This window comes from Mauremys mutica, chromosome 1, assembly GCF_020497125.1.
Source record: "Mauremys mutica isolate MM-2020 ecotype Southern chromosome 1, ASM2049712v1, whole genome shotgun sequence".
NCBI classification, from domain to species: domain Eukaryota; kingdom Metazoa; phylum Chordata; order Testudines; family Geoemydidae; genus Mauremys; species Mauremys mutica.
In genome coordinates, this window is record NC_059072.1 from 3,000,682 (window position 1) to 3,015,522 (window position 14,841).

Consider the following 14,841-nt stretch of genomic DNA (forward strand, 5'->3'; position numbering starts at 1 on the left):
AGGACAATGGGCTGCAGAGAGAGGACCCTGGTGACCTGACCAGCAGGTTCCAGCCAGAGGAGAGCTGAGAGGAGAGGAGACCCAGGCCTTCCTGTTTACGACCCTGTTTACCTGGAGAGAAGACAATGGACAGAGGCGGGGCTTGGGGCGGGGATATTGGAGGCCCAGCTGGAAAGCAGTGGGGCTCGGGGCTGGAAGCAGGCAGAGCCCCCCTGGCTGCAGGGGGACTGGGATGTGCTGTGCTGAGAGAGGCCAGGCCTGAGGCCCTGAGAGGTTCCTGTGCTGTGTTCAACTCTCAATAAACCCTCCTGTTTTATGCTGGCTGAGTCGCTCCGGGCTTGAGAGCAGGGGGCATCAACCCCTTCGGGGGTGAGGAGGCCCGGGGGGTCCACAGCGAGGGGACTCCCTGAGAGGCCCACAGCAGAGACAGACGTGCTAAGGCTCAGAGAGGTGCGGCTCCAGGAGGTGGAGGGGCCTGACCCCGAGAGAGAGTGGACCCCCGAGAAGGGCTGTCGCACTGAAAGGGGCACCCCCCACGGACCGCACAGGGCCACAATCTGTGAGTCCGTGACAACGGGATGTGAAAATGAGGAGTGCGGTGGTGAGTTTATTCATAACACTTGCCTCAGAGGAGAGCTCATCTCACCAGGGAGACAGCTGCCCTACCAGGGCTCGTCACTGTCACTGTGCGCCGTGGCGTCAGAGCTGCACCTGCAGACCAAGCATACGGGCAGTGGGGAGGGTGCAGTTTCATCTGAATATATTATGTTCCTCGCCAGACAAGCGATAGAGATATCAGCTCCTGCACTCAGAATTCATTTCGCACTGGGTGATGAAGGCAGAAGATGAAAAGCTGTAGGATTTTATTACACAGAATTTTCAGTTTGTCAGTTTCCATCTACTGTATCAGGTGCCTAGGGACCAATCTGCATTCTGTTGGATGGAGATCTCGCTCCCCAGCACAGCTCTACTAACTGTTCACCACCTACTCTGTTTTATGGAGCTCAAACAACAACAACAAGAAGCCAGAAAAGCTGTTAGAATTGATGCTGCTGAAGGGTTCGTCGAGCAAGGTTGCCTGCATTTTGCTGAACGGGCTTTTCAAGCATCGGAGCACTCAGTCCAACGTCCACCCAGATGGCACTAGCTCTGTGCATGCCCAGAGCCACTTCAGGGAGCCTTTCAACTTGTGTGCATGGGCACAGCAGCACAGGCTGAACTCTGCAGAATGAAGGAAGGGAGCAGCACCCTGGTTGCCAAGACTGGACCACTCAAGGGAGCTACCAAGAGGAAGCATGGACTGTAAGAGTGCTGTTGTGGCCCAGACAGGATGAGCCCTTTGGAATAACCAGTCACCAACCCAATAAATTTAGCCTTAACCAGACCCTTCCCACCTGTCCTGAGCACTTTGCTTGTAGCTAGTATTCCCTACCCTTCCTCTGATTTTGGTCTTTAAGATTAAGCCCTTTGGTTCAGGGACTGCATGTGCTGGTCTGTAAATCGAACCCAGATCCAGACTGGGAAATCGGTCCCACAATGGAAGCAACAAAATAAGCTCCGCAGAGCAGAATCTTCGTACACTTGGGCAGCACGTTATAGGAGCTTCCACAACAGAAACCTACTGCCCAAGCGTGCGAGCCATCCTGTAGTTCCAGCCCACTCCAGAGGTAATGCAAGCCAGTAGCCTCTAGGCCCTGCTCTGCTCCGAGCCAAAATCCAGTGTCTTGCATTTGCTGCCAAGGGAGATATGGAAGAGGTGCCAAAGCTCTGCTTGGAGGGGACAGGGCATTCTGGTCAACAGGCTGCATCACTGCAGGGGCCAGTCGCTAAGACTGACAGCCAAGTGGAGATGGGGAGACAGAGGAAGTGTGTAGCATCCAACACAGCCCAGCCCAGCACATAAATACTGGGGATGCCAGTTACGGTAAGTGGCTTTGAAATCTTCCCCAGTCTGGAAAGCAAGAACAAACCATTAACTTTTTAAAACTGAAATGAAGTCAGAGTCCTCACCTGGCAAACTCATGGCAGGGCAGGTGCAGTAACATCCTGCCAGAAAACACTAACTCCATCACTGGAAGTTGTTGTCATCCCATAGACTAGATGGTCGTTAGCAGCCACACCTGGGCCACGTGTTGCCAGTTTATGTTGCAGACTCCTGCAGGCAGGGACCACGTGTTCTGTCCAGCGTAGAGCACCCTCTGAGAGCGCTTGAGAGAAACCTGACACTGTTTGGGGAGAATTACTGAACTCCATTCAGGTTCTTCTACTGTGCCCATCACCAGGGAGGATTTAATGTCTGGATTCTAGCACAGCAACTGCTACAGCATTATCTTACGATGACATTTCTGAGGGCTGGTCACATGGCTGCATACTGACCATCACTAGAGGACTGAACATGTAACGATAAAGGGCAACAGCCAATTAGAGTAGGTGGCCAGAAGGGGACCACAAGGACCTGGCTGAGGTCCCACCTTATTTAATGTTAACGACCTGGAAGGAGGGGGTAAACACCCCATTAATTACATTCACAGGTAATTAGGCAGCCATGCAAGCACCACTGAGGCTAGAGAAGTCAGAAAAAAAGTGTGCAGGAAATAAATAAGATTCAACCTGTGCAAATGCGAGCTACTGCAGCCGGGGCAGAACGAACCCAAAGCACAGACCTGAGGGACACTTGCTGAGCAGTCACCTGATGGCTGCTGCAAATTAGAGGTTAAGCTGACAGATAGGGCCTAGAAGCCCATGCAATTGCAGCTGCACGTGCAGAAACTCCTCACAGGGCAGGGAGAATACTGGCTCCCAAAGCTCTGGCAGGAGCTCTTGGTTCCTAAGCCAGCAGCCAGTTCAAAACAGCAGCAAGAGGCAGGCAAAGGGGAGTTGAGAGAATAGCAGTGGAGATGGCCAAAGCTGGAGGGATTTAATAGAAACAGGGAGCGCAGGTAGACCTGGCACTGACCTTAGCAGAGTGATGGCTGAGGGAGTAAAGTGGTAACAGCCCACCCTGTAGCGGGAGGGAACAGACACCCAAATCAGCACCGCCAGGAGTTGCAGGATGAAATACCCAGGAAGTTTCCCTTACAGCAAGATGCAGGAGGCTGTGGAGGGTCTCCAGGGATAAGCGCTAAAGCCCCACTGCTCAAGGCACTTAAAACTATCAGATTGAAGCCTTGTAGAAGGCACCATGGAGAACTTTCCCAGCCCACGGGGATGGATGCAGGGGCCAGACAGGTATTTCCCCTCTAATTGCTATGACTGTCACTCTCCAGTAGGCTCTACATCTAGCCTGCCCCTGCCAACAGCAGGAGCCAGCACTGCAAGGCAGAGGAGAATCAAAGTTATCTCAGAGGCTCCCCCTCCCCCTCACCCCCCATCCCCCTTTGAAATGGCCGAGTCTTTAAATGCAGCGACCACAATCAGAACTCTGCAGCCCAGGCTCAGAGTTATTGGAAATGATTCATCTCTGTAGGCATGAGGCTCCCAGTGACATTCCCAAGAGAGCAAGCTGCTCCAGCATTCACTCATTCTCACCTCCTGCTCCCGGCTAGTAACTGAATGTGCTGGCTTGCCCGGCACGGAGCTGAAGCTCAGAGGCCACAGCTTCAGGATCAGTGATTTGAAAAAGCTGGATCGATTTCATTTACTTCTATTACAGGAGACTCCCCAAACCCATCAGCTGCACGGAGGCCCCCTTGTCCTGCGAGCACTATGCACAGAGAACAATGGGTTCTGCGCCGAAGAGCCTACAGTCTATTAACAAATGATCCAGTTGAGCCACAAATGGCTCTAGGCCTTCCAACAGGAGCTAGATGACAAGAACATAAGAGCGGCCACACTGGGTCAGACCAGAGGTCCATCTAGCCCAGTGTCCTGTCTTCCCACAGTGGCCAATGGCAGGTGCCCCAGAGGGAATGAACAGAGCAGGGAATCAAGTGATCCATTCCCTGTTGCCCATTCCCAGCTTCTGGCAAACAGTGTGACCTGCAGCTTACACCAAGAACTAGGAGTTTTCTGAAAAACTGCTATTTACTGAGCAGGCTGAAGCACTGCTCACTATGGCACACCACAGACTGAGCCCCAGCCCTTAGCACAGCAGTTCCCGTGTGGTGGGGCGTGATCCCTCACGTGCGGAGCACGTCCCTTTGCTCCGCACACCTTGACCTTGCACGTATGGTGTGTGAGGTGCCAGAATGCATGGCGGGCGCCATTCTGCTCCAGCAAATAGCATCCTCCACCCAGCGTGACCTCACCCTCCCCATACCAGGTCATACTGTGGAGGAAATGGTGCCCTCCATGCAGCATGACCTCACACGCAGAGTGCATGCGAGGACACCAGTTTGCTCTTCAAACCCTCCATGCTGCCTAGGGTGCCAGCAAGCAATACTTCATTCAAATGGGGTCATGCCAGCAAAGAGTTTGGGAACCTCTGCCTGAGCAGCGTGCCATCTAAACAACGACACGGGCCTGGTGACCCAGAGGATGAGGCAGGTAACAGCCCTTTATGACATGGGTTAGCCCCTGCGGGCCTTGCAGGGAGTTTTACAGAGGGACCTAATAGGAAGGGAGGAGCCCCAAATACAGGCTACCTGCTCTCAGCAGTCCAGGCGGCGGCAGAGGTAGGAAGCAGTAGGCACAAGCAGATGGGCACAGATTGAAGTTCAAGGGCTACTTGGCTGCAGGTAAAGAATGTCAATTGTGGGAAAGCAAATCAGACGGACACGTGGGGGACTCAGCAGTGTCCTGGCTAGATGGCGATTCAGAGCCAGGAAGTTTGTTGTTTTACACACCTGGATGCAGTGATCATTAGGGTACAAGCGTCAAAACAGGTGTTTGCTCATGTGGACTTCTCAGAATCCCACTGTCTACTCTGCAGTGGTACAATGTATGAAGCCATACGGTAGGGACTGATCACTACCGCACTGCTGTCAGAAGCCAGGAAAGGACCAGCACATGGGGTGAGAGCAGGAGGCTGTTTCCGGTTCTTGTGGCATGTTTTTAACCATACACACAGTACACAGATGCAACCTTGGGATCTTGTTAGCCCTTGTCCTTGTTGCAAATGGAGTCTCCCATCTCAAAGCAGCACGCACCTCTGGCCCCAAACCCCTGCATCAAGGCCAGTGCTCCAGAGGTCAGCACACGTGTGCCATAGTGTAGGACACTGCATTTCCCAAACACACAGCCAATTGCCAACTCCAGCCTGAGGCTAAACAAAAAACACGCCGAAGCATTTTGAAGGGAAGTGGCAGCATAACGCTGCCTGAGCGTTAGGACACAACACAATCTGAGCCCTGACGGTGGGGAGAGAATCCTCCTTTTGATCATGGACCTTGATTTCAGGGTTGCAAGGGATATGCTTAGCAGGTCACCTCAGCAGTAAACTTCAATCATCTGCAGACCAAGTAGAGATGAAGGAGGTGAGGACAGTGTCCCAGAAGAGTGGAAAGACATTAACCCCTGCGCTCTGGAGGACATGGTACTTTAAGTGAGGAAATATAATTTTCAAATACATACAAAGGCGAAGCCTAGAGCTGGCAGCACTGCCAGGATGTAACCGTTCTGCTTGTCTTCCGGGACACTGAGGGGAAAGCAGGCTATTTAACAAGGACACTACACATTCTTGCTCAGCAAGGCAGGGGCAGCGTGATGACCCAAGCTCAGCTGGGGAGCTCCCTCACAGGACAGGTCTGCAGGGCACTGGAGCTGTCATGATGCCACCTGTCACCACTGCTACCCTGGGACAGGTCAACAAGCAAGGCCATTGTCAAGGGTCATGGTGAATTCTTCATCACTGACAATTTTTAAATCAAGGTTGGAAGCTTCTGAAAGATCTGCTCTTGGAATTATCGTGAAGAAGTTCTATGGCCCGTGTTACACAGCAGGTCAGACACACTGGCTGTGTGATCTATGAAAAGTGAGCTCCCCCTACCAGTCAGCTCCTGGCACTCCATGCCCTCTAACCTGGCCACATTTCCCTCCTGCAATGTGGATGGGGTGCTCAATTCACCAGGGCGCAAAGGAAACAGCAGGAGGGACCATCTAATCTTGGAAGTTATTCACGATTCCATGCATACAAATTAATGCAACATTGCAGAAGTCAGGAATTTCCAAGTGCTGGTTCCCACAGCAACCCCGACTCCACCCGCTAAACACACGTAGGATTTTGGATGTTATTGCCTTTTTTTATTCATATTATATATATATATATATGAATAAAAATATAAAAGACGAGGTCAGGTATGACTCCCCTAATTGCACCTCACAACACAGTGACTGTTCATCACACTGATCAGGGACTGTATGCAGAGCAGAGGCTGCTACAGGAAAACAATTTCTTAACTTTCAAGCATGTGAAGTCTTAACCTTAATGCAGCATTATACTAGGGAATAAACTCCTACTATGTGGGCTCGTCGCTAGAGAATCACAACAGCCATGTGAACAGGTGACCATATTCAGCTACAAGCACTAAATGCATTTGGCATTTAGAGTTTACTGTGAGGCCCTTGGGAGCTACTAGAATATAAAAGACATGATCCCTGCTCCCAGGAACGTACAGACAAGATGCAACAAGGGGGAAACAGGGCAGAATCTAAGGCCCTCATCACCACAGCCCTTACATTTTACAGACGGGGAACAGTCAGATAGAGTCTGCACCAGAGAGGATCAGAACCTACTCCAGTGCCTTGAAACAGCATGGGTTAAGCAGCAAGCTCTGAGGAGCGCACAGCTGTTTGTGTGAATTTCAATGCCTTCACATTAATATTAAGTGCTACGGTTCAGTGCACAGTGTTCTAGATACAGTTCATGCTTACTTACAAGAGGCTTCAAATGGAGATCGGTTCAAATGAGTGGAACTGGACTGGGCGTGCACAGTAATATCTTCCAAAGACCTTAGCATCAGGATTTTTAAATCAGAGGTCGACACCATGCTCTAATTAACCAGTCCACATGAGTCTGATGTTTTAAGTCAAACGAGCCAGAGAACAAGAGAGTCTGAAATCCGCCCGAGGTCTCAAAAAGCCTGTCACTAACCTGGGGCCCTCGTGGAATTCTCAAAACCATTGGGCTGGGAACAATAAGACACTCCAGCCCAAGGGGTATTATGGGGCACTCCAAGACCTTGCTTTCAGGCACTGAGCACTTTGCCAGCCCTAGCTACAGCACTGCTCTTAAGCGTAATGCTTACACAGAGCTCCATCTCTGCGGCACTTCACATGCTGCCTTCTGCAGTGCTAAAATCAAATTTAAGTATGGCTGTGGGTGCTGTAACCCTTTTACTGGAGAGACGATCACAAAGAACATACTAAAGCAGAGAAGAGGCTGCACAGGAATTGCACTGAAATGGGATTGTCTCAGTGGGGACACTTGTCCTATTCTCGTTGATATCTGTTTTAGACTGCTCTCATCACTAGTATCTGAGCTCCTTTCAGTGGTGCATTAAGCCACACCGCTACACATCTGTCACGCAGGGTTTGTTCTCTAATCCTCTCCCCAAGGGCAGAACCATGTGCAGTGGAGTGTCTGCTTTGGTAGTTTGTTTTGGTTTTTGAAACAAGCGCACCTGTTGCTGTTTCTCTAAGAAATGGGCTTTGCCCTTGCATTGGAAGGTAGTGAAGTTTGTGATGGTCTTTAGCTCCTGGGGAATTTCCCCTCAGTCTCAGACCACCCCATGGAAGGTTCTGTCTCCCACACAGACGAGCTTTACTCGTATTACAGAGCATTCCACTGGGCTAGAGAACCACAGGTCAACCTCTTTTTCGGTATCCTGGGCTCAGACCATGGAGCATTTGGAAGGTAACGACCAAGACCTTGCACTTGATTTGAAGTTCAGTGGCAAGCCAGCATAGCGAGCATAGGACAGGTGTGGTACATTTGTGGTAGCATATGTTGCTGAGTCACTACTAGTTGGAGTTTCCTACGTGTGGAAGGTTTCATGCCTTGCTGTAGTCCAACTGAGAGGTGACAGGCACGAACAACTGAGCCAGGTCTTCGTCCACAAGGATGGCATGGGGACTCCCAGCCAACCAGAGAGGGTAGCAAGTATCACTTGCAGCTGCTGCGATGTGAGAGCTCAGCATCAGCAAGGAGTCCAAAAGAACTCCTAGACTACAGACTGAATTGACCAAGTGGGGGTGTGACCCTTCAATCAAAGGAGACTGCACCATGGCCACCAACTCTTCCAAATACTTTCCTCTACCCCCCAGCATCACCTCTGTTTTGCTCGGGTTCAGCTTCAACCAGCTGTTCTTCAGACATGATCATTTCCCCCCAGTTAAGCAATAATCCCATCCCCGCCTCCCTCCCAGTTGAAGGAACTCTGTTGCCATAGCCCTGCTGAGCAAGAGGAAGGAAGGAGGAAAAACCAGGAGGATTTAACATGTTCTCACTCATTCCCTCTGTAATGTTTCTTGGATTTCTCATCTTTTAATTAAGAAATATTAGAAACAGCAGTGGAATAAAGACTGGTCGCTGAACTGATTAGGATTCTCTGGGTGCACCCATCACTTGCATAGAACCCCTATAGACAAGCCATACAAGGAGCTAGGAACTTTGGAACAGCAGGGTCCATTGGAACTGTGCACACATCTGCTTATATCAACACCAGGAGTATGTTTCTCTCAACACGAGGAGAGCTCCAGGCTGCTTCCTGTTAACAGTGACCATACCCTGGGCTAATCCTTTAACACCATTCAAGTAACACTTGGCAATTCTGTAGCACCTACCATCCCAGAGTCTCAAAGCACTTCACAAACCACACTGACTCCCTGTGAGGTAGACAGATCCCCTGTATGGGCGCAGGGTCGACAGACACAGGCAGCAAGGGGCAATTGACTCACCCACCGTCATGCAGAAAGCCCCCTCGCTTTACCCTCTAGGCAGAGATCCTTCTCCATGAGAAAGAGGACGAAGCTGAGCTGAGCCTTACGCTGAATGTGATGGAAAACCTTACCCCAGAGCAAGTGAGTATGGCATGCTGGAACCCCTTCCTGTGTGGGTTCTGCATCAGGAGCTCAGGAGACTACCTGCTTTAGATAAGAGTCATGTCTTCTGTACAGCATCCACACACACACACACACACACACACTAGCAGTCAGAACGGCAACACCCTCTCAGAATGGAGGTGCCAGGAGCTGCCAGAGGCTTTGCACTGTGCCAGGAGGAACTCAGAAGCCATCCTGCTGTTCAGGGATTCATCCCCTCCCCAAGCCTCAGTCCTATTTTAAACTTGAACTAAGTCACCTCACCTGCAAACAGGGCACAGGACCAAAGGAACCTTACCTGGGTGCCTTCTCCTTCCAGTCTAGGTGGTCGGATGCTGGACAGATGAATGGTTTTGTAGTCTCCAGAGTTCAGCTTAACCACAATGGCATCTGCGTTTAGCACTTGCATCACCTAGAGATGAGAAGGAAGATACAGAGAAGAATATTGGTTGTGCACAAGCAGAGTCCAAGATCCATCTCAGGTGCATCCAACCCCCAGGTGCAAGGCCAGCAGCCTGCAGGTCCCAGCACGCATGTGAACCCACCAGGCACCCACCTCACCAGCATTGCCAAAACCAGTGTTGGCCTTCCTCAGCCCAGGCACTTCAGCCTGTAGGTGCTCAGCAGCACAGTCCAGCCACTAAGCAGAATACAATCCCCCAAAGGCTTTGAGAAGCCCCAGTAAACTCTGGCTGCCATAGGGAACATGATGCTGAGTTAAAGAGGAGGTAGTAGGTGGCCCTGCTGTTGAATGTTCCTACCTGAGAGCCCTGAGGATTTGGCTGCGCTATTGGTTCTCCAGGACTGGAACTCAGCCAGCCCGTGTGTCAGCATACACAGAGAGCCCTGGCACTTTAAAAGCATGACAATGCCAGGGTCAGCCATGACCCTGCATAAATGCTGCCCCCTTGGGGACTGGCCCCTTCTCCTATTAATGCCGGACACCAGACTTCTCACCCACAGCAAGGCAAGCGTGGGGAAGAACGCTTTGCTCCAATCTCCTGGAAGAGCATCAGGCTCTGGCAACATTCGAGTCTCTCAGCAGGCAAGACAGAGCAAATTCAAGCCAGCAGCCAAGATTCTACAGGCCCCTGTGCCATTCCTCTCTCTGCACGTACAGTGCCTAGCACATGGGGTCTGGCGTCTGGAATGAAGCCCTTAGGTACCAGGGTATCAATACAGGCAGAGCACTCATATGAAGATATCAGTAATTGAGATGAGCTTACTTGTGGGGAGGTGGGGGCATGGAACCAGCCAGAGTGAGGCAGGACTGTCTCTTACATGTCTGTACAGTGGTAACACATTGGGGCTCTCTTCTGGGCTGGGGCTTCCAGGGATGACCAAAGCAAACAAACTGAACACTAGGAAGACTGGTGGCGAAGCGGGGCAGGATTCTAGCAGCCCAGAGTGGGACGCTCATTCTGCAGGGCTTCTTAATATTTTACGCTATTTTTATCATATGCAACATTACAGTTCTGACCTGATCTGAACTGTAGCAAAATTCAGGTGATTTTCACCAAGGCTAAGGCATGTCTAGATGGGATCTGCAGAACTGGCACAAATATTTACCAAGTTCCAGCATTAAATAAAAAAAGTCTACCCATCCACGCTCACATCTTGATAAAAACCAACATTTTATTTACCAATTAAAGAAATCCAGGTGCCTTGAGCAAGTGTGAGAGCAGACATTTGCAAGCCTGACAGACCCTTCTCACCCAGAATCTGGAGCTCTCCAAAGCCTGGCCATTTCCACCACATACACGTGGGGAACGGGAGATAAATAAAAAGGAACAGACTTTTGTAACTCGCAGCCCTTTTGCCCCAGCAAGCACATCAATCTCTCAAAACGTGCTTAGTCAAAGGGATAACAGGATTATATGAATCAAAATTAAAACAGACACTAAGGATTGTCTGGGCTTCCTTCAGCCGAGATAACAGCCCTCTAGGGAGCTTTATTACCAATGGCCTCAACCCCTTCTGGGACCTGGCTTTTTGGTTTTGCTGACAGAACCCTCCCCGAAGCAGGCCGCATGCTAAGAGGAGAGTAAATCAAGTCTCATGCTTCTGGGCATAAACGTTGCTGTAGGGGTCAGGAAGGGTTCCCACCCTCTCTGTACAACATTGCACAACAGACCAGGCACATACATGTGTTTTCCCCTTCCTCTGAAGCATCAGGAGAGGCCAGCACTGGAGGCAGCACCCCAAGCTGAGTGGGTTATGGATCTGATCCAGCAGGGAAAATCCTGCGCTGCATGACATCATTGCCACACGCATTATTTATTTCTACAGAGCCCAAAAATATGCGAGGAGGCTTTGAGAACAGCCAGATGAGCTGTACTTGACCTGAACTGACATCGGACATGCTGGCTGGAGCAGACACAGTAAGGAAGGGACGTGATGAGGTTACGGCAATATGATCATGCAGTTGCTTAGGTATATGCAGCCCTTGATCATTAGAAGTATGTATCATTTAATATGCATGCTGACCAACTCTTGCACTACCGGCAGGTTGGAGCAGTCAGACCCAACTCCTCCAGCCTTGGCATTCAGGTTTTGCCATAAGTTACTATACAGGAGAACAAACGTCAGCTTTTAAATCGTCCAGCAAGGAGGGACATGCAGGAGCTTCTCAGGACAACTGCAGGGAACGAGTATTCTCCAATATACACCTCTACCCCAATATAACGCTGTCCTCGGGAGCCAAAAAAAAATCTTACCACGTTATAGGTGAAACCGCGTTATATCAAACTTGCTTTGATCCGCCAGAGGGCGCAGCTCCGCCCCCCCCGGAGCGCTGCTTTACCGTGTTATATCGGGTCACGTTATATCGGGGTAGAGGTGTACAACGTGCAGCTTTCACACGGCAGCATGAAGGCCTTTGCAGGGAGCAACAAACTAGAGAACAAAGGAGTGTTTAGAAGCAGAACATGGAGCGGAAACTATTTGGTGGCTCAGAGGACTGGAGGAGTAGAGGGAGGAAAGCACCAGCTACGCAGGGCAGCACAAACAAGGGACGATTCCCCAAGTGTGCAGAGCTGCAGGAGATGGGGCACAGAGGCCAGGATGGGAGGAGCCGAGCAAGGGGGATGTAAATGCAGAGCAGCGGAGTGGAATGAATCCATGGAGAGTTCTGCGAGCCTGGCAAGGTGACGGAGGGTGGGAAGCAGAGGGCTAGGAAGGGGTGGACGACACACTCCAGCTTCCTGAAGCAAGAGAAACCTGACGCTAGCTCTCTGAATCCACGGAAGCTTAGTGGAGCAGTTAGAGACACTGTCAGGGAATTGCAGAAGCGGAAATGCTGATGGACTGAATCTACAGAAATTATATAGCAGCTCACTGCCTGCACCCCCACCCCCAGTGCTTTAGGAGCCTCTCTGCCTCCCCCCCGCCATGGCTCCATCCTGATGGCTTTATTCCCTACCCATCTCCTTTCCCCCACCAACTCCTCTTGCTAGATCTCAGCTGCGGCAGCTCCCCGCTCCTCCTCTGACTCCCCGCAGCTCCCAACCAGGTCACAACACTGCAGAATAGCCACCTCCAGCCAACACACTCACTGTCCTCATCTGCCAGGCCTGCAGAGCTGAGCTGCCCCCAATATCTGAATCCCCCTAGACCCGCTCTGCCAGGCCTCCACCCCCTGCAGGAGATCCCAGCCCTTCCCTCCATTTATTGCAGACCCGCTCCAGGCACTGTGCTAACCAGAGCAGCCTGTGACCTTACTGAGCTAGGTCTTCTCCCACTCACCCACCATCCCTCCTTCCCTCCCCAAGGTGCTCCACCCTGGTTATGTCCATCACCACCAGTGTACCTGAGCACCTCCCACCTTGGCCTGTTAGCTCCTCAGAGCAGAGCCTGTCAGTCTAAAGCACAGTGCACTGTGTAACCAACCGACCAAGAACTCCAAGGCAGCGTGGCCACTGGGGTACCTCTACACCAGGAGTGGGCAAACTATGGCCCAGCCCGCCAGCTGATTTAATGTGACCCTCAAGCTCCCGCTGGGGAGCAGGGTCTGAGGGTATCCCTGCTCCCACACTCCAGCCGGGCAGCGGGTCGGGGTCCACTCTGTGCACGCGTGCTGCAGCTTTGCGTGGCTCCCAGAAGAAACGGCATGTTTCCCCTCATGCAGAACTGCCTGGCCACGGCTCTGCATAGGAGCCGGAGAGGGAACATGTCACTGCTTCCAGGAGCTGCTCGAGGTAAGTGCTGCTCAGAGCCCCTTCCGTGCCCCAATCCCCTGCCCCAGCCCTGATCCCTCTCCTGCCATCTGAACCCCTCAGTCCCAGCCCGGAGCACTCTCCTGCACCTCAAACCCTCATTCCCAGCCCCACCCCAGAGCCTACACCTCCAGCCAGAGTCCTCACCCTGTCATGCCCCAATCCCCTGCCCCAGCATGGAGCACCCGCCCACACTCCAAACCCCTTGGTCCCAGCCTGGAGCACCCGCCTGTACCCCAAATCTCTTGTCCCCAGAGCCCACACCCCCAGCTGGAGCCCTCATCCCCCACCCCAAACCCCTGCCCCAGCCCAGAGCCCCCTCCTGCACCCTGAACTCATTTCTGGCTCCACCCCCAGAGCCCTCACCCTCGCCCCAATTACATGAGCATTCATGGCCCGCCATACAATTTGCATACCCAGATGTGGCCCTTGGGCCAAAAAGTTTGCCCACCCCTGCTCTACACTGCAATTAATCCCTGGAGGCTGGCCCGGGTCAGCTGGCTCAGGCTCGAAGCTGTAAAATTACCATGTAGATATCTGGGCTGCGTCTGGAGCCTGAGCCCTGGGATCCCATGAGAAGGAGGGTCCCAGAGCCCAATTCCAGTCCAAGCCTAAACGTCTACACAGCAATTTTTACCTCACATGGCAATCCCAGCTGACCTGGGCTAGCCATGGCTATGCTGCAGGTCTTATTCCAGTGCAGATGTTCCCTGGGGGACCTTCCTGCTCAGAGAGCAGCAACACAGCTAGGACTCGGGAGATCTGGGTATACTGTCAGCTCTCACTGACTTGCAGTATGCCTTGGGGCAAGTCCATCCCCTCCGTGCCTCTGCGCAACTCCCCCCACCCCCCTCGTCTGATCACAGCACAGCAGGGCTCTGGGCGCAGCTGGCACTACTGTAATAAAATACGCCAGCGCATGCCCTGTGTCAGGCAGATTTCCATGGCAATTGAGCTAGAATCTGTCAATGGCTCTTGCAGTGGCTAATAAAGGGTACTGGGGAACTCCCACTGCAAACAGCTAGACAATGCCATGCGCTGACGCAGGTGCCCTCCCCCAAGGCTGGATGAAGGAACCCATGGCAATAGCATGGTCGGCCATGCTAGGCAGGGGAATCAGTCAGAGGCCTACGCTTGGTCTCCTGCTCCACAGCCAGTCGGGGCTGTGGTGACTGCATGGGTAGCAGTCCCCTAGGAAGGAGTCATGGGGCAGGCAGAAGAAATCTGGGAGTCCACCATTCAGCCATAGGCACAAGCTCCATCTCCATCACGGACTGCAGGAGACACCATCCATTCTGAGTGCCAGCTGCTCTCTCGCAAAGGGTGGCAGGAAGGTGATTGGTAGGGCACAATGGTTACTGGCCTGTAAGTGTTGTTCTTCGAGATGTGAGAGCGCCATGTATTCTGCTTGGGTGTGTGCACCCAGCTAAAGAACTCTGCCTAGCAGCCCACAGGGGCACAACTCCTGCCACACGGTCCTAGCCCCTTCCCTGGTGATGTAAGGGCAGCGCTGTTCCCTCAGCACCAACCACCAGAAGCACAGACTCCGATGCAGAGGGGACGGAGGCTGGGTCGTGGAATCCATCCCGAAGAACACGAGTTACAGGTAGGTAAAGTTTTGCTTTGAGTAGATACAGCTGTGTATTTT

The 14,841-nt window shown here is 52.2% G+C and overlaps 1 protein-coding gene across 1 annotated transcript in view; it reads right to left on the reverse strand.

Annotated features, from left to right (window-relative positions):
* The window catches only part of SND1 (staphylococcal nuclease and tudor domain containing 1), a 475,599-nt gene that overhangs the window by 395,290 nt on the left and 65,468 nt on the right, over window positions 1-14,841 (reverse strand). Inside the window, exon 10 of the mRNA XM_045027292.1 lies at window positions 9,278-9,391. Within this exon, the coding sequence (XP_044883227.1) occupies window positions 9,278-9,391 (114 nt within the window). The remainder of the gene's footprint in view (window positions 1-9,277; window positions 9,392-14,841) is intronic.